Source organism: Gymnoscopelus braueri, assembly GCF_963280865.1.
Source record: "Gymnoscopelus braueri genome assembly, chromosome: 7".
NCBI classification, from domain to species: Eukaryota; Metazoa; Chordata; class Actinopteri; order Myctophiformes; family Myctophidae; genus Gymnoscopelus; species Gymnoscopelus braueri.
This window is the reverse complement of record NC_137608.1, coordinates 35954659-35974590: the sequence shown is the minus strand read 5'-3', so window position 1 is coordinate 35974590 and position 19932 is coordinate 35954659. Positions and strand designations below refer to the sequence as shown.

Here is a 19932-nt window from a genome sequence, read left to right as displayed (position 1 = left end):
GAAGATACTCCATTGTTGAAATAGTCCTTAATTAGGATACGTGTGGAAACATCAGTTTCCCCCCGGTCTCTGTGGGCATGTCCACGTGCATGAGACATTATCTTCTAGTCACCACCATCTCCCTTTTCGTATTGCCCTTGCATTATTCAAGATGTTTTCCTGCCTGAGTAGCTTTGCTATTACAGTGGATGTGGTATAGTGTGCACACATGCATGTTTGTGTGTGTACGTAGATATTACTAGATATTAGATATTATTATTATTATAGTTATGATACTGAATGTGGTGGCATTGTATTTGCACAGGTGTGATTGTAACACAAATGTTTTGCTGTCGACCTGCTATCTCGTAATATGACACTAACATTTACCTTCATTTATCTCTCTCTCCTCTACCTAGGCAGGAAAAATGGCGAGAATGACAAAAACTATGACACGTTGGATCTACCCAAGCGTACAGAGCCGTCGAAAGGTAGGCTGGGCCAAAGCTAACACTGCCACTGATAGAGCACAGTACTTATAGGAGCACTTCAAAAAGAAAAAGTAATTGTAGGACCCTGTGAATAATTATCAGGGCATTTTACTATAGCTCTGACACCAGCATTATACAGTGTGGGACTTACACTCCCGTAGTTGGACCTTTAATGGCAAGACAAAAATATGTAGAAGGGGCTACATATTTTATTTAAATTATATGTTTTGTTTTTGGCTTTTTAATGAGCAATTAAGGGGGACATTCTGCCTAAGCTGCCCCAGAGCCCTTAAGGTAACATTATGCCGTTGTTTCGAAGTTGTTTCTTCCATCTGTCTCTTTTGTTCTTGTTCTTGTTATTTCCTGCTAGATAAAAGGCTCAAATATAATAAAATATATAAAATGAAGATGTCACACAGACAAATCTTGAGTCTGGAAATACATCGCTTTCGTTTAATGTAATTTCTCTGGGAAGCAGAGGTGAAATTGTGTCCCTGGAAATGAGTAGGCAGTGCATTGTCAAAGATGAGCTGAGGAGTATGAAGAAAGAGAATTGAAGAAAGAGAGTGATCTGTGTGATTTGTTTGATTGGAGCAGTGTCATGCGCTGCTTTTCCTGCCACAAACCTGACAGCTGATGGACTGTTCTTTATCAGGGAACGTTGGTGTTGTAACATGGCGTCTTGTTAGCTGAGGGGGCTCCTGAGCAAATGATAAGCTGGGTGTTTTGATGTAGGAACATCACACGCATTCTGTGATGCAATAGGAAATGAACCGGAATATATAATGAAATAAGATGAAATGCCTTCCTTTTTTGCGCTTATCTGTCCTATTTGTTGTGACTGCAAGACCTGTTTATTCAAGGATCACAGTGTTACTGGATCATCAAGGTGTTCTGATTCTGACCGTCAGAATCATTGTTTGCATGTAATGTTGCTCTTCTGCTGTTGTAACTGAGAATACCACCGCCCCCATCAAAAGGGATGTTTAGAATAGTTCATTAAGATAGCTGTAAGATATTATGTAAAAATCAAATCATTTGGATCTCAGGATCCACATGGGAACGGGAATCTCGGGAATCTCGGACTACATGTGGCCAGCCTGTGTTGTTAGTTGTCTATGATTTCAGTAGTCTATGAAATATCTGAAACATTACTCCAAATATAGATAAGATAAGATAAGATGTTTATTGTCACTGTATGAAACATACAACGAAATTCTGTTTACTGCATCCACTCGAAACAAATAGCAGCATCAACAAAAAAATACAGATAGAGCAGCCTTAAACTGTCAGTCTGCCATAGTCATCATAGTCTGTTAATGTCAAATAAAAACATCCATAGTTCATACAATAAATCTTAAGGAAAAAAATCACAGGGAACCATCCACTAGATTCAATATTGCACTTGCCCAATAGCCCCAACAGAGTTTATATGTGTGTGTGTACATGTATGTGTATTTGGAGGAGAATGAGGTTATGAGTCCATCCATGCTGTCAGTTCTGGGAAGAAGCTGTTTTTTATGTTATAAATATGGGCGAGGTTTCATAGAGAGCCCCATTGATGTCCTTTATAAAATGTAAGTTAAATATTTCAAAAAGTATAAAACATACACATACACATTTGACACTGATCGGTTCGGCGGTTTGCAACCGAACGTCTTATAGACTCCTGCACAGTCGTGCTGTAAAAATAAATGTTGCCTGAGTGGGAATTTAGTTAGGGAAGAACTCTTGGCCCTGGATCTGTCTTGTGTAAATGTTATATGTGAGGCATAATGCAATGGTATCTTGACAGTAGTCAGCATTGTGTGTGTGTGTGTGTGTGTGTGTGTGTGTGTGTGTGTGTGTGTGTGTGTGTGTGTGTGCGTGTGCGTGTGCGTGTGCGTGTGCGCGTGCGTTTCGGTGCATTCATGCTTTTCCTCATTTTTGCCTGGAGTAAAGCAGTGACAAGTGGGTGCGACAGACAAAAATCAGTATGCAGACTGCACAACAATGTGTCCCTAAGGCACCGAAATCCTTGTTTAAATCTCAATATTCAAGTAGGGATACAAGCATCTGTCTAATATTTGCATGTGTATTTGACCCTTAGGAAAGGTGCACTGTTTGTATATGTGCGTGAATGTTGTATGAATCCCTCAATATACTTTTTATATTATATATTTTATAATATTTTAGCATGTTTTTATGCATTCTTTAGCAGACATGTACACACAGATGGAGAGTCCAGTCCACGGACATTTGCTTGTCATAATCCAGTGTACTCGAAGCATACTCAGAATGTGCCGCCTCCGGACGTGGCGAATATGAACTGAGCTTATGAACTTGTCCCATGAGAAACAATTGTGCATTTGTCCTGCATGGGATAAATTACAGGGGCTTTCGGATGTTTTTCTTCCATGACACTGGAAACCAGTATGCTGCTCTTAAAGTTTAAGTTAAAGTTAAAGTGATCATTTTTGATTGGTCATGATCGAATACCAAATGTCTGTCTCCACCCCCCATCAACCACATTTTCCTGTTTATAATAATTTAGTCCCCTTTAGTTGTCACTAAAGATTAGATGTGTCACTTGGTTGTTGTTTTTACCATTATTGTATGCTGTCATTTTGTAATGTTTTTATGTGGACTGGACTCTTGGAAGATTAGCCGAAGGGCTAAAAGAGATCCAAACTAAATTAAATCAAGTCACTGCACATTTTGCACATTTGTGATATTTGTCCAACCCATCCTTACTATTATAATAGGAGCAGAGGGGAACTGCCATTAACTCTCTCAGTGCCACGCCCCGACATATCCCGAGTTTTTCCCGAGTACCCTCAGTGCCAGCACGAGAAATCCCGAGTTTTTACTTTTGACTGTGGTCGCGCTATTCTGTATATTTTTCATGATCACTTTCGCTTCCTGACTACATCAGACTCACCCAGAGCCGGATGTAAAAAAAAAATTTCATTTCCGGGTCACGTTGTTTTTCTCCGGTGATTTTCGGCCAGAATAGGGAAAGTCACGTTTTTTTCACACGGTATAAAAAGCGAACGGAGAGGTCCACGTCTACTCTCTTTGGTCTGGGTGACGATCAGTCATCGTAGTCGTGTATCGCATCGTAATTTAGCCCGATCAACGATTATCGAAAATGTCAACATCCGGTTCTGACCGGATATGACGTGAGCCTGTTTGGGAGGGGCCGAGTGAGCCAGCGAGATCATCAATGTGTCGATTTGTTGCTCTCTACTGGTAGAACTGTATTATGGGTTTAAAACCCCAATCAGATCATTTATTTGAATGAAAAATTACAAAATTTAAACATTTAAAAAAACGCAAATTCCTGGCAGTTTGGGAGTACTTTATGAAAATACTCTTGGCACTGAAAGAGTTAATACAGCACCTGGGGAAGAGTTAGGGGTTAAGTGGATTTCTCAGCGACCCTTCAACTTAGTGGACTGGAGGGGCAACCGGTGACCTTCTGATTACCAGACAGCCTCTCTACCCACCCAGCAATGGCCGCCCCTCCATGTGCTTGTCCATCGGTCTATACCTCCATGGTATAGCTCAGGATTTTGCTGTGGAATATACATATCAGCGGCTTCATCAACATCTAGTGGCATGCTCTCAATATCAATACCCCTTCCTGTTGTTCCCGTCTGTTAATTACTCCCCATTAGCACAGCAAAATGGGGATCTTATTAGGCCAGATTATAATTAATTGCTGCTCTTTTCCGAAGTAAGCCGATTGTGCCCCATTTTATCACTCCCGAAGTCAAGCAAAGCAGGAGGAGCTCTGAGGAGGATTATTAGTGCGCAACTTTTCCACTCGCTTGGGTTTGGGAAACTGAGGCCAACAAGCTGCAACTCTAGATCTGTAAGTGGTTATGAGTGTGGTGTGATTACAGCCTCAAACAGCCTTGGAAATGGCTTGCAGAGATTCTAATCCAGGGAAATCAATTACGGTTATGGGCTTTAAATACCACGGATGGCTGAGAGACAGAGAGAGAGAGCTAGAGAGAGGGAGAGAGAGAGGGAGCGTGCGTGCTTGCTTGCATGCATGCTTGCGTGCGTGTAGCATTTCCATTTGTACAAACATGACATTACAAACATTAAAGGTTTCTCAGCTGAATAACTTATACAGCAAATCGTCGCTGTCGGGTGAAAACCTAATTTGTCCGAAACCGTTCTTTTTTTATATATATATTTTTTTTAAACCAATCAAAATAGTGAAAATAGCCGATCGACAAGCTCACAACGCCTCGCATCGCGAGGTGTTGTGAGCTTGTCCATCTGCTATTTTCACTACTTTTGTGCTACACTCTTGTATGATGAAATAGGGCATTAATTTACAACAAGACATAAAGATACAAGGTTTCTGCCTGACGGCAATGAAATGTGGATCATGGGTTGTATGGATAACATGTTTCATTGCATTGCAAGTCTTCTCAGGACACTAGAGGGGATATACAATAATTACATCATTAAAAATGTAAGAGTGTCTTATAAATCTAAATCACATGAGAAAACATAAAATACTCTTATAAAACCATTCTTATCTGAGGCCCCCTGGTTGTTGTAACTTGCTTATACATTAAATGGCTACATTTGTTTAAGTCCTCAGTTGACTTTTATTGTAGAGGTTCAAATTCACCTAATTCATCTAACACCTGCTGTACCTGAAAAGTATGAGGATGAGTAGTTTATGCCATGCACCGATAAACTGAACCCAGGCAGTGTTGATCCCATACTTAAGATCATGCCATAGTAAACCCTGTGTGTGTGTGTGTGTGTGTGTGTGTGTGTGTGTGTGTGTGTGTGTGTGTGTGTGTGTGTGTGTGTGTGTGTGTGTGTGTGTGTGTGTGTGTGTGTGTGTGTGTGTGTGTGTGTGTGTGTGTGTGTGCATGCTTGCGTGCGTGCGTGTGTGGGGGGGGGGGTGAGAGAGAGAGGGAGAGAAAGAGAACGGGATAGAGAGAGGGGAGGACAGAGGGAGGGAAAGATGGAGGGGGAGAGAGAGAGAGATCGAGAGAGAGAGAGACAAGGCCTAATTTGCTTTTCGGATGCACTTGATTGCAACCAATTTCCCAAGTCCTTGCAGACACGGATTAATTTATAAGTAGGCTACTCATACTCATACTCTCTGCACGCACGCACGTGCACGCATAGTCATAAGCCCACAAAAATGCACTATGCTTATTCTCACACATACAGTATGCGACCCCCTCCACACACATGTGTTGTACACCATCGTTATCATCAAAGGAGTTGGACACATTATTCATAATTAGCCAAAGTTCCATCCTGTTTCTAAAAAAGTAAAACTCTGCTTACTCATTAACAGACCATCTGACTGGGGTGGGATGCTTCATCTAATCACACGAGCTGTTCTGCTTTCATGCACAGTAAAAAATGGAATGTAGAAATGGACGCAAATGGACTGTCCATTTGGGTCAATTCTTAAATTAACACTGATCTAACCGTGTAGTTGTACTGTGAAAGATGTGTACCGATTGCTCTAGCATATATACAGAGAGAGAGAGAGAGAGAGAGGGGGAGGGACGGAGGGAGGGAGAGAGTGGGCTGAAGTGTGAATGGAGGCATTTCATTTCATTAAGAACACTCCCTGAGAGTACTTAATTGAAACCATAATGTAAAGCTTTTGAATGGACAAAGGTCAGCTAAGTCCAGGATGGAGGCGACACACGCACACGCACACGCACACGCACACGCACACGCACACGCACACGCACACGCACACGCACGCGCACACACACACACACACACACACACACACACACACACACACACACACACACACACACACACACACACACACACACACACACACACTGTTTACTATGGCACATACACAGAGCAAATTAGTAGCCTGGTAAACCCCCCCTCCCTCCGGAAATCTCATTTGCATTTGGTTTCAGGAAGGAGGGTCTGGGATTGCTCACAGAGTAAAGCTGCCCGAACCGCTGCGCATACGAACCAATCAGCGGCTGCTAGGGGCGGGATCATCCAATCACCTGCCTAGTAGCTTGAAAAAATGAAACTCCGTCTGTCATCGATTCTGCGCCCGGAGTCTCAGATGCAAGTACGCTGTGAAACAAAATGTGTGTCGCAAGCTTCTTCCATTTGACGGAGTGAGGTTAGCAAATTAGGCCCTTTCTCTCTCTCTCTCTCTCTCTCTCTCCCTCTCTCTCGCCATGCATCGGACACATTCTCACTCTCTCTGCATCTCTCTCTGTCTCTTTCCCTCCCTCCATCCCATCCTTTCAGCCTCACATACTTGTAAATCATTGTGAGAGAGCAGATCACCTCACATCCAGCGTGTTTGTGAATGAGGTGCAGCAGTGAATGTAAATGTGAACATGCTCAGATCTCCGGAGTTCTTTTGCCTCGACCTTGGCGTTTGAAGTGGGTTACAGCTTTGCATTTAAAGAATGATAGTTATATTTACAAGGTGTCATTATTAACAGGGTGCAGCTATACTTGAGGAGGTTGATTTAGGAGATTTCACCAATTTCCATCGTGCAACTTATTTGTAATCATGTTTGTTTTAATACAAACAAATAACAGCGTGTTCCATCACGGAAGTGATCAGAGGGATATCAAGGTTGGGTGTCTTGCTCAAGGGGACTTTGGCACTGGTGCATTTACAGTACATGTATCTATCGAAAGTGTCACATGTCACATGTTCCATTGTTGCACCATGCACAACCAGTTGGCTTCGTGGCTTCGTTGCAAGATGGTCTCTAGTTTTCTTAACAATTTTATTTTCCCAGATCCAGGGCTTTGTCTCCTCTGTATTGAAACTCTCTGTCAAATGCCGCCTAGTTTAGACCAGGCTTGACTCAAAAGCTTGAATCAAACTTCCATCAAGTCATGCTATCTAGTCTTATCTGCAATTGAGGGGATTCTATGCCACAAAGCCCTGTGGGCCTTGCCTCGCCAAAGCCTCAGTGATTTGCATCTCTCTCTTCTTCTATCATCTTACCCTCCCTCTCTCCATATCTTTTCCTCTTGCCTTAGTTCCCTACCCCCCCCCCCCCCTCCCAATCTCTCCCAATCTCACCCTTCCTCTTTCTCTCATTCTCTCCTTCCATCTTTCTCGGTGTTCTCTCTGTGCACCTCCTCTATCTCCCTCTCATCTTTCTCTCGCTCTCTCACGTCGTCTTTCCCCCCGTTCCCCTTTCCCTTCCACTCTGTCTGTTGTTTAAGGTTCTGTCTGTCCACGTTCCATCAGAGATATATGGGCTGGCTTTTTGTATTTCGTATTGTGTGATACCTCTTATGGCTTTGTCTCTCGCGCTAGCCAAGCGTTTCATTCGGAGAGCGAAGATCTTCACTTTCACAATCAGCAGACACTGGTGCGAGCTGTCATGTGTTGCCACTGCATTGTGTATCACACAATACCCAATGATACCATCCACTATAATGACTGCTGTCTGTCTCGCTATCAAAAACACAACCATCCCTCTCCTTGCTGATGATACATCTTGGCTCTCGGAAGTCTTGAAAAGCACGAGGTGCAATTGAGGCAGGGATGTAAAAAAAAAAGAACACCATTGCGCCGCGGTTGTCGATCTGCATCAGGGGGAAATGTATCACTTAATGGCTCCCTGGCAAGAGAGCTTGATTCTTCTCGGCTTTTCCCCGGCAGAATCTCTTTGTCTTGGAAGCCGCAGCGAGAGAGAGAAAATAGAGATCGTATTTTGTCCCCCGGAGGCACGATGGATGCGCCACATCGTAGCGAGCAAATACGTTATGAGGCAGACCCATTTTCCAAGATAAAACGGCTTCGCTTCGCTAACCGCTGCCAAGTTGGCCTCAAACTAGTACGATCCAAATGGGAGGGGTGTTTTTTTTCCTTTTCTTCTACTTCTTGGCGAGATCAGAGCATACATCATGCCGCTGGATGAGGTACATCTTAATGAGCATTTACAGCTGCACCTCCCCAAAAATCATGCTGAGTTCCCAAGTCTTGGGCTTTTCCTTCAGGCCCTCCATCTATGTTGGTTTATTTGGAGCACTGTGGAATGTAACAGCCAGATAGGGATCGCTTGCTTCTTGGCCTCCAGAACACGGCTCGTCACAGTAGTCAGGATGAATTATCACCTCCTCTCTTCCTCAGAATACTGACACCTCTCCGTCAGCCATGAGTCTCCCGCCTCGTCGCTTCTCCTTTCCCTCCTCGCCCCCTCCTGTCACTTTTCACAGCACAGTGAGAGGCTCACACACACACACACACGCACACACGCACACGCACACGCACACACACACACGCACGCACATGTACATGTACATGTACAGAAACACACACATACATACAACACACTCTCACACAGATTATCTACACACATGCACGTGGGCATGGACTCATTTACAGTACACGTAATATGTGCACGAAGACACATGCACACACTGAAGGCAACTTTGATGTATCTACAAACATATACCTACTTTACACAAATATGCTATAAAATCCTGCAGGTTAAAAAAAAGGACACTCACAGTTAGATTAACAGACCTCAGTTATCACTAAATTATTCATTTATAACTCTGATAATGCAATTTATTCATTTGTAACCCCAAATTCTCTCAGAGTTAAATTTACATTTAGGATTGTACAATGTGCAGACCTCACAAAAGTGCATACATTTACGAACACAACACTGTGTGTGATGTAGCTGGTAGGTGCTAAGGTCTGAGAGGCAGTGACAGTCTTGTATACATACTGTCTGGCACCTCACACCATTATCTTGGCTCAGCCATTACACTGCCTCTGGCATGCAAACACTATATCACACACACACACACACACACACACACACACACACACACACACACACACACACACACACACACACACACACACACACACACACACACACACACATATGTCACATACCAGCCTCGTGTGTACAGTGTTAAACCTCGTTTATACTTTGTTGCATGACCATGTCACTTGCCGGAATTATTTTTTGAGTGAAAAACGTGATGTGTTGACTTTAGGCTTTAGTCCTGTTGTGTTGTTCTATTGGACAGCGTTTCTAAATCTGTGGGTTTATACTCTGAAGTGGGTCCCAGACATTTAGGAGATTTTCTTTTAGTGCTATGTTTTTGGCTTTGCACAGTAATACGTTTTATTTTTTATTTTTGCCTAGTTTATGCAAAGCACTTTGAATTGCCTGTGTATGAAATGTACTATACAAATAAACTTGCCTTGGGCAAAGACCAACTTTAATGCAGAAAAAAATGTGAAACTTTATCACAGTAATTTGTGGCTTAATCGTCAATGCAAAATCCAGGTCCCGGTGCAAATGCAGCTGAGAGCCACTGGCGTAGTAGTAGTGTAGTAAACTATAATGTACCACCATGCACCGATGGAAACCCTATACAACTCATGAGTTACTGTTCCATACAAATTCTACTGTCTGGAGTAGCGAGGGGGGTGGAAATGAAAATAAACTTGCATTCCATTGTTGGAATATCATTCATTGTGTGGAAGGCAGATGGAAGTGACAGCTAAGCAGGTCCAGCTAAAAATATTGTAGCTGTTATTTTGGAGCAATGCAGTGTCGTAAAGTCTGTGTGTGTGTGTGTGTGTGTGTGTGTGTGTGTGTGTGTGTGTGTGTGTGTGTGTGTGTGTGTGTGTGTGTGTGTGTGTGTGTGTGTGTGTGTGTGTGTGTGTGTGTGTGCGTGCGTGCGTGAGAGTGTGAGAGAGAGACACACACACACACACACACACACACACACACACACACACACACACACACACACACAGACTTTGATGGTGTTTGTGTGTGTATGCTTGAGTGCACATTGTGTACATTGTGTGAGCGTGCTAAATATGTACATGTCACTCTATACATCTACACACAGTACACTACACAGTACACACACACACGCGCACGCACGCACACGCAGACGCAAACACAAACACAAACACGCGCACACGCACACGCACACGCGCACACACACACACACACACACACACACACACACACACACACACACACACACACACACACACACACACACACACACACACACACACACACACACACACACACACATGTCTACTATGTTCTATTACCAGGCAAGCGTGTCCCTCCCCCAGCTCCGGAGGGAAAGACGACATGACAAATGAAACCCCCTCTGCCAGGCCAGCTGTTGGGGATGCCACCCATAGCTGTGGCACCACACAAACACCAGCGCCACTCACTCTCTCTCTCTCTCTCTCTCTCTCTCTCTCTGTCAGCCTCCAATGAAACAAAACTTGACAGAAAGAAGAACAAGAAAAAAAATAACCAATTATGTGAATTTCCTGCGGCTCACAGCTGACATCTTGAACTTACTCGAAATGTGTCCCCCGTCCTCCTCCTCCCCTCTACTGTGAGTCGTGAGTCACACAGGCAGTGATGAAAGGAACTAATAACGAAGATTGTTTGTGTGTGGGGGGGGGGCTATTTAAGTGGGACCACCACGTGGGTTGTTGGAAATGCAAAACACGTGCAGTATAAGCTTTGGACTGTTGCTGAGAGGTTTGATGGAGAGTGGCTTCCTCTGCACATCATAGGCCTATGAAGATATGTTTTGTTTGATTGGTGTGTGTGCGTGTGTGTGTGTGTGTGTGTGTGTGCGAGTGTGCCTGTATATGTGTTGTGTATATTTGAGGTATTGTATGTATTGTGTGCTTACATGAAAGGGGGCGCATTCTGTGAATGTGCGTGCATGCGTGCACGTGTGTGTTTGTTTGTTTGTGTGTGTTGAGCATGACAGAGGGAGGCTTGCCAACCACTGTGTGTTACAGTGTCTCTGTATCTAGGCTGCCAATCAATGCTATCTCAACTTTCTCCAACTTCTCCTAAACTTTTCCACAAACCTTTTCAAAGTCTTTCTCTGAAGTGACTCCTCCAGGATTCCTCCAAAAAGTTTAGGGAAGGCACAGTGGTGTGTGTCATATGTGTGTGTGTGTGTGTGTGTGTGTGTGTGTGTGTGTGCGTGCGTGCTTGCGTGCGTGCGTGTGTGTGTGCGTGCATGCATGCATGCATGCGTACAGTATGTATACAACATCAGGTTATTTCAGATGTTGAACCACAAATTGAATCCCTCGACTGACTGACGGAAACCTGGCTGCAGAAAGAAACACAGATGCCATGACATGCAACTCCATCGCTGGTGGAGCAGCTCCGTCACAATGAGAACATACCGGTTGTGCTGTGAGTCTACCAGGTGTGAATGAGCGCAACCATGTATGGGTGCAAAGCAGGGTGTTTACAGTATTTACTGTATTTGCACTTTAATGAGGTATTAGGCCGAGAATATTCACACAAAGAAGAGAGATTTAGTCTCCAATTCTTTTGTTTAGCCGTGTACAAGGCAGGAGGAGATGGGTTGGATTTCTGTTAAGTTTTGTTTTGTTTTGTTCTCGTGACAGAAAGAAAATAATGGCACAGAGCTCAGGCTGCAGCTCGGGTTTAGCGAGGAAAATGAGACCCTTCCACCCCTTCTGAATCCACCACTGTGGTCCTGTTCAGAGTAAACAAAAACATGCATATGAAATGTTTGCAGTACTGGGTCCTGGGTTTGTTGTGACCAGAAATCCCTTAGCGCACCCTGAGGGCTGCTGCCTGCCGCAAAGGGAGAGTAGAGTCCGGCAGGGTTGGAGAGTAGCTGAGTTGTGGCAGGTGGCCAACAAAACACACATACAAATACACATGCATGTACACACACACACACACATGCATAAAAATACCTCCCTAGGGGGATTTACTCTGCGCTCAAATGTGGAAGTTAAACAGAATCAAGCGTTGGCAATTACATGTGAGAGGTTATCCGTATTACCCGTATTTGATCAGTCTGTAAGTAATCAGATTTTATGCATCGATATGTGGAAAATTAGTTTATTTTAGACTATTATTTTAGACTGTCACACACCCTAAGCCACTCACACAAAAGCACTCGAACACTCACACTAACTCAAAGACACTAAATTGTTTCCGAAATACACAATGAACTCACTAACCCACACAAACTCACTCATTAACTCACAAGCACATTCTCATACACACAAAACCTGCTGTCTTTCATTTGACTCACACAGAGTCACACGCATACACGCACGTACACACAACCAAACTCGTATTCTCTGTCTCCTCTCACCCTCTCCACCTACAGTTTGTCACTAATAGTGATACAGACATACATACAGAGCATGGGGTGGAGAGACAGAGAGGATATGGAGGAAAGAGAGCATAATGGAGGTGAAAGAGAGAGCATTAGGACAGAGAAAAAAATTGCAGAGTAGTTAGATCATAGATAGAGATAGAGTAGATAGAGATAGAGTAGAGAGTGTGCAGTGAGACAAGAAAGAAGAACAACCGTATGGACGAGAGAGAGAGGAGATTACTCTCATTCATGCAAGAATCATTTCGATGCGGTGTGTGTGTGTGTGTGTGTGTGTGTGTGTGTGTGTGTGTGTGTGTGTGTGTGTGTGTGTGTGTGTGTGTGTGTGTGTGTGTGTGTGTGTGTGTGTGTGTGTGTGTTAGGGCTTTCACCAACTAGTCGACTAGTATAACCATTAGTCGACTCTGTTGGTACTAGTCAAATAGTTGAAGAAAAAAAAAAAAAAAAAGTTTTTTTTTTTTTTTTTTTTTATTTGTTTTAATGCCATAGTAATGGCCCGTCTTACTATTATTATTATCCTCCTGACTTTATTTTTTATCAAAAGGGGGTCAAAAGTATGCCCAATAAAAGCCTATTATTGGGCAATGGGGCAGGGGGATCCTTGGAGACGCTGCTGTGGTGCTGTGCTGCTGTGCCAGAAGCGCTTCCCTTAAAACGCCATAAAAATAAGGGCAGGAGGATAATAATAATAGTAATATAGTATTAGTAGGATGGCATTAAAACAATGCCCCCCCTAAATTTTTTTTTTTTTTTAACTTTTTTTTTTTATTATTATTATTATTTTTTTTTTTAATGTTAATTTCGACTAGTCGACTAGTCGACTACTAATTGGTCAAAACAGTCGACTCACACAAATCATTAGTTGTGAATGCCCTAGTGTGTGTGTGTGTGTGTGTGTGTGTGTGTGTGTGTGTGTGTGTGTGTGTGTGTGTGTGTGTGTGTGTGTGTGTGTGTGTGTGTGTGGGCGGGCGGGCGGGTGGGCGTGCGGGTGGGGGCATGCGTGCGTGAGCGCGTGTATTAGAAACACAGTGTCCCACAGTAGTGGGATTCATGTGGTGTGTATGTGTGTATCTGTATGCACCTGCCAGTCTGCTGCGCATGCCCACATATTTCCCCCAGTGTGCCCATGCCCCCTCCCCCCCAGGAATAGCCACCTTGTGAGGCCGGTGCTAATCCACAGTATCCATCACTCTCCTGGGTGGCGTGTCGCACAGGCAAAGGCTCTCATTGTGAGAGATGGCCGTTGACACGGAAAACAGCAAAAGAAATCCCTCTGCCGTCAAACACAATCACAGCCGTCATCACATAGCCACGGGAGCCACCGCCCCAGGGCTTACACCCCCAAGACACAGATATAGCCTCCCGCCCTGGGCCCCTGGTATACTACAATACATGAAAAAATACATCCACCAAAACAGGGAACTGTTGGCCGCTCTGTTTCTCTCAGAGTAGTAGGGCAATCTACTAACTGTAGAATAGTCGGATTCTAAGGTTTACTAGGTGATTATTCCTTTGCAAAAAAGGAGATGTTTATCTGTGACCATGCAGCTACAGTAGTATAATCCACTCTGTCAGTTTGTCAGTCCAAAATGTTCAAGCACAACCCGAGAGCTGGTAGCAGCTTATCGCAGATTATGTGGTTGTTGAGCTCAAGGTGATTTCCAAGATTCAATTTTGACTGTTACATCCCATTATACAAGGATACAGAAGTCAAATTATTGGGTTTCATCATTGCGGCAACAATACATTACAGAATAGCAAAAAATTGCAATTCAATAATAGTAGTAATAATAGTAAATATAAGATAATACTCTAAGATATAATACAACAGCAATTTAACCGTGTGAGATACCTTTGTTATAGATGCTTGTTTGTGTGCATGGGTCCTGTCTCTAAATATCACATAATAGATCTGTACAGCAGACCCGTTGATGGTGATGCGGTCCAGCCTCCCTTCTCTCTTCCTGTTGTCCACGATCAGCTGGTCTTCTTGTTGACATTGAGAGAGAAGTTGTTCTCCTGGCACTGCTGTGTCAGGTTGTTGACCTCTCCCCTGTAAGCCATCTCATCATTGTCGGTGATCAAGCCTTTCGCTCGTCGTGTTGTGTTGTGAGGGAACGTAATCACCAAGTTGTGTGGCCACGCACACATGAGTGTACTGGGAGTAGAGGGTCAGAGTGGCAGGCACGTTGGAGCCCATCCTCACCACCTGCTGCACAGGCTGGGGTTGAGTACTAGGGCCCTGAGTTAGGTGTCGTGTCTTGAGGGGACTATGGTGTTGAATGCTGAAAAGTAGTCTACAAAACAGCATTCTCACACTCTTCTCCAGATGGGTGAGGGCCAGTGGTGTACATTTACTCAAGTACTGTACTTAAGTACAATTTTGAGGTATTTTTTACTTTACTGGAGTATACTGGAGCAAATATTGTACTTTTACTCCACTACAATTATTTGAAAACTTTAGTTACTAGTTACTTTGCAGATATAAATGATTATATTATAAAACATACAATAACCACTTCAGCCCTATTTTATACATGGGCTATTTGAAAATAGCCGATCCACAATCTACAACGTGTTGCGATGCGACATGTTGTCAGCTTGTAGATCTGCTATTTTCAAACATTTTAGTACTTTTACTTTTGATACTTTAAGTATATTTTGATGCCAATACTTTTGTACTTTTACTCAAGTAACATTTCGAACACGGGCCTTTTACTTGTAACAGAGTATTTTTATGTTGTGGTATTGATACTTTTACTTAAGTAAAAATGTGTGATACTACTGGTGAGGGCAGTGTGGCTATATAGCTTTGTCTGGGGATCTGTTTTGCTGTTGTGGTGAGGGTCCAATGTGGGTGGTACTGTAACGTGCTACAGATCAGCTCCTTAACATGCTTCTGAAAGCATTTGCTCACTATGAGATTGAGGGCAACAGGACACCAATCATTTACACATGTTGGCTCGCTTTTTTTCAGCACCGGAACAATGTTGGATGATTTAAAGCAGGAGAGCACTGAACACAGGTAAATGGAGATGTTGTTATGTCTGTGAATACACCAGCCAGCTGCGGCGTGCACACTCTGATAACCCACCCCGGAATGCCGTCTGGACCGGCCGCTTTGCGTGTGTAAGTGCACTTTAATGACCTGCGTGCGTCTGCCTCAGCGAAGACCAGAGCGCCGTTTGTATTAGCGAGGATGGGGGTTCCCTCCAGGAGTTTGCTGTTAAGAAACGGGTGTAAAAACGGTTCCGCTTGTCTGGGAGGGAGGCAGCGATGTTAGCTATGCAGCTGGCATTTCCTTTGAAGTCCGACATTGTGTGTAGTCCCTGCCACATACTAAGTGGGTCATTACCACTTAGCCGTGTCTTGATCTTCTCAATCTATTCCCGTTGGGCCGCCGTGATTGCCCTATGGAAATCATAACAGGCTTTTTGTCCGTCAGCTTTGTCTCTGGAAGCGAAGGCGATGTCTCACGCATTAAGGGCAGCTTGAACAGAACTGTTAATCCACTGCTTCTGGTTTGGGAACATCCTGAACCAAACATCCTCTATACAACGTCCTTTATACACTTCGGGATGAATCTGGAATACTGTGTAAATACACAGATGTCCTTGTGTTTCTTCTGTGCTGGTAACTCAAAGTATCCTTGCCGTTAACGCCTGATTTATACTCTGTTGTGCACCGGTGTCGACAGTCGACATGATGCACAACCAAGTATAACTCAGGCTTTTGTTTTCTTAGAAGAACATCACCTACCCATTCTCAGCCCCAAACCACAGTCCTCACCCATCTTCTAACTCCATGTCTCTCCTGGCCTGCAGCCTTAGGCCTATCTGTCCCCAGCTCCAACCCCCTAATCCTGCTTTAGAACCAAACCACTAGCCATGTTCAGGCCATTAACTCAATGTGTCCAATGACTGAATTGATGTGACAGGAACTGCCTTCAGTGTAGCCAACGTGGATGGAGTGATGATACCATGTTAGTTACTATCGAAGTGTTCTAGACGTGACCTGTAGTGGCTGTCTGTCTTACTTTACATTTACATCACAGCTACTGTAGAAACAAATACTACAGGCAGTAGTTATGTCCTCCCAGCTTCTGTCCTTGTCAACCCCCCAAACACACACACACACACACACACACACCCCCACACACACACACACACACACACACACACACACACACACACACACACACACACACACACACACACACACACACACACACACACACACACACACACACACACACACACACACACACATTCATCTTCATCCCCATCCTTCCATCCCCTGCTGACCTCAACAGGGCAGAGCTCGGGAACAGTCAAGGTAGCAGTGCACTGGATTATCTGGGCTTATTCCTCCTCAAGTTCTTCCCACCATGATGAGCATCATCATCATTTAGCTCTCTCTCTCTCTCTCTCTCTCTCTCTCTCTCTCTCTCTCTCTCTCTCTCTCTCTCTCTCTCTCTGCCACATCAGTATTATGTTGTCACTAGATTGCATTCCATCCCATCTGCTACTCTTTTGCTGCTGCCCAGGAGGAGACAGTGTGTATACATTTGTATGTGTGTGGGGGTTTGTATCGTTCCTTGCCTCTGCAGACAGTCAGATGTGATCCATGCATGTGTCAGCTGGTACAGCAGGCTGTCATATCTCTGTAGGCCATTAGCCAGACAGACGGCCCTCCTTCTAAGATCCATTCCGCTTCACTCCACTCTCACCATTTCTCTTTTTTTACTTCTGCCTTACCGTATGAGGCTGGCTGCCTCATACGGACATTGCAAATTCAACAAGCTGTGACAACTTTAGCTGTTTTTAGCTAGTTATGTTTAATGCAACACTGCTTTATTAGACTGTGAAATGGGGGAGAGACAGAGAAGGTAATGTTAAGTCATGCAACACAAGTCACAAACCTCATTCAGACGGACTGTACAGTATAGGACATAGAAACCAGGTCTATACAGTGCCTGGAGAATTAGCACCACCTACTGCTTATCTCAATGAATCATCTCCTAATATTCGCATAAGAGTAGTGGATATAAATGTGCATGAAGTTGCACTTTCCTTTGCCCGTTTTCAGAAAATGTGGTTGATATTTGCAATACATTTGGATGGAAACCCACCTTACGTTGTATGTGTACAAACTGTCTGTCTCAACTCTGTTAGTATGTCTTGCAGGAGCATGTAGCCCCTAGATCTGTCAGCGTTGTGTCTCTGTCTGTCTCGGAGCGTTGCTGGAGTTTGTGGTTTTGTACATGTCTAGCTGAGGATTTGACCTGCCTAAAAGAGCGTGGTGCTCAGATTGATGCCGACACACTCGTATCCTCTCACATAATTAGCATGCAGTACGGGGGGGGGGGGGGGTAGGGGCCCCACAAGGCAGCCCACCAGCCCACCTGCCTACATGTTTAAATGTCATTGTCTCTGTATTATATATTCTATTGTATAATTCGTTGCTGTCCGGCAGAAACCAGCTAACTCAATTTTTCAGCTTTTGCATTTTTTTTCCATAAATCAGTGCTATTGAACACCGTTTACGTCTGTGTGTTGATTAAAACAATATTGAACCAATGAAAAGTATTAAAAAGCGCTTCTGACAAAAGCAGCTAACTCCATTGGATCCTTTAAACCAGCTATAAGTCCACCAAAGGGGGGTGGAGTTAGCTGGTTTTGCTGACTCCAGGCTCCACCCCCTTTTGACCTCCAACCTCATTGTGAGCTTTGAGGTCCATTTATAGCTGTTCTTATCAATGATGAGCTGGTTTCTGCCGGACAGCAGAGATATGTATTATGGCTGTGATAATGAGAATGAGTATGTCACATGATCGAATACTGACCCTTCACAAACATACAGACTAGACATATGTTTTACAGGCTTACTCCATATGGACTTATAAACAAACATACACACCAATGTTTCATAAGACCACTCTATGGGGTATTATGCCCATTCAATCCAATTGGTGCATTTTCGATTTTAGCTAATACATGTAATTTTGGGGGTCCTTGACATGAAAAAGTTTGAGCACCACTGATAATAGCAGACATTTGTAGATGCGTTCCCGGATTGAATGGGTTAATCTCCTTACCAAAACAATGGCTGCTCCGTCGTCGTCGTCGTGCAGGTGAGAGCGTCTCCACAGATGTGATTTCCTGTCTCCCCAGCCGGGCTCAGTGTCACGACTCGCTTTTCTAATGAACATGTTCAATGTTAGTGCACATTGGACAAGTGGGTTCCCATAGCAACTACAGCACAGACTCTCTCTCTCTATCTCTCTCTAGAGTGCACAGTAAAATGACCACTGAGGACTTTACCGTGTGAGGTAGAGTAGAGGTGACCGTCCGAACAAGAGGAGAGGAAGGAAGAAGTGCAAGAGGCGAAGGGCAATGAAAAAGTGACACGTATCGTCTATATGGTTTCCATCCGTGGGGGGGGAAATAATACCTCCACCTGATCAAGGTTCCAACATAAACACATGCTGGGCGCCCTCAACCCCAGGCCAGCAGAAATACTATTACATTAGCAGGAAGGAGCATTGCGAGCAAACCCAGGGCACATTATCCCGCACTGCTAATCCAGTGAGAGGTTGCACACAGTTGCTGCCAGGCACATTCTTTTTGTCCACAGCCACAGAAAGAAACACCCTAATAGAGCAATTGCTCAATGGTTAAAAAAAAAAGACCTACTGGCTCTTTTGTGTTTTTATCTAAAAGTAGCTCTGAAAGACTGAGCGCTCCCCGCCGGCTTTGTTAAATGAAGAGGTTGGGATGCTCCAGACGTGGTGACAATGAGACCACAGTGGGACAGTGTCTCGATGCTACCGGTGACAGCCGTGACCTCTTCTTCTTTTCTTCGTCGGTCAAAGACCCCTAACCCCTTGAATTGCCACAGCAGGAGCTAATTGGCTCACTTGCACAGGAAACAGGAAATGTTAAATCTCCTGGCTGGTGATGCAGCAGTGGGTTATCTAGATTGAAAGGGCCTTTGGTCGTCTGCCATGCTTTTTTGTGTTGACACTGAAGAAGGACACCTATTGTACGGCAGGGTTGACAACCAATCCATGCTGTGTGTGTGGTGCCTTGGCATACTGCTATTGGCCACCTGACTCTGTTCCTTTCCCCGTCTCCTTCTCTTCTCTCTCCCCATTCCCATGTTTTTTTCTCTCATCTGCCATCTCCTGGTCTCCTGCCATGTCTCCGTGCCCTCTACACACACACACACACACACACACACACACACACACACACACACACACACACACACACACGCACACGCA

General features: G+C 44.2%; 1 protein-coding gene across 5 annotated transcripts in view; it reads left to right on the top strand.

Moving 5' to 3' along the window:
* Positions 1-19932, top strand: part of arvcfb (ARVCF delta catenin family member b) — a gene marked incomplete at its 5' end in the record, with an annotated part of 301150 nt that overhangs the window by 257660 nt on the left and 23558 nt on the right. For all 5 annotated transcript variants that reach the window (XM_080432834.1, XM_080432831.1, XM_080432832.1 and 2 more), the window contains one exon: positions 399-470. In XM_080432834.1, coding sequence (XP_080288960.1) covers positions 399-470 — 72 coding nt within the window. The remainder of the gene's footprint in view (positions 1-398; positions 471-19932) is intronic.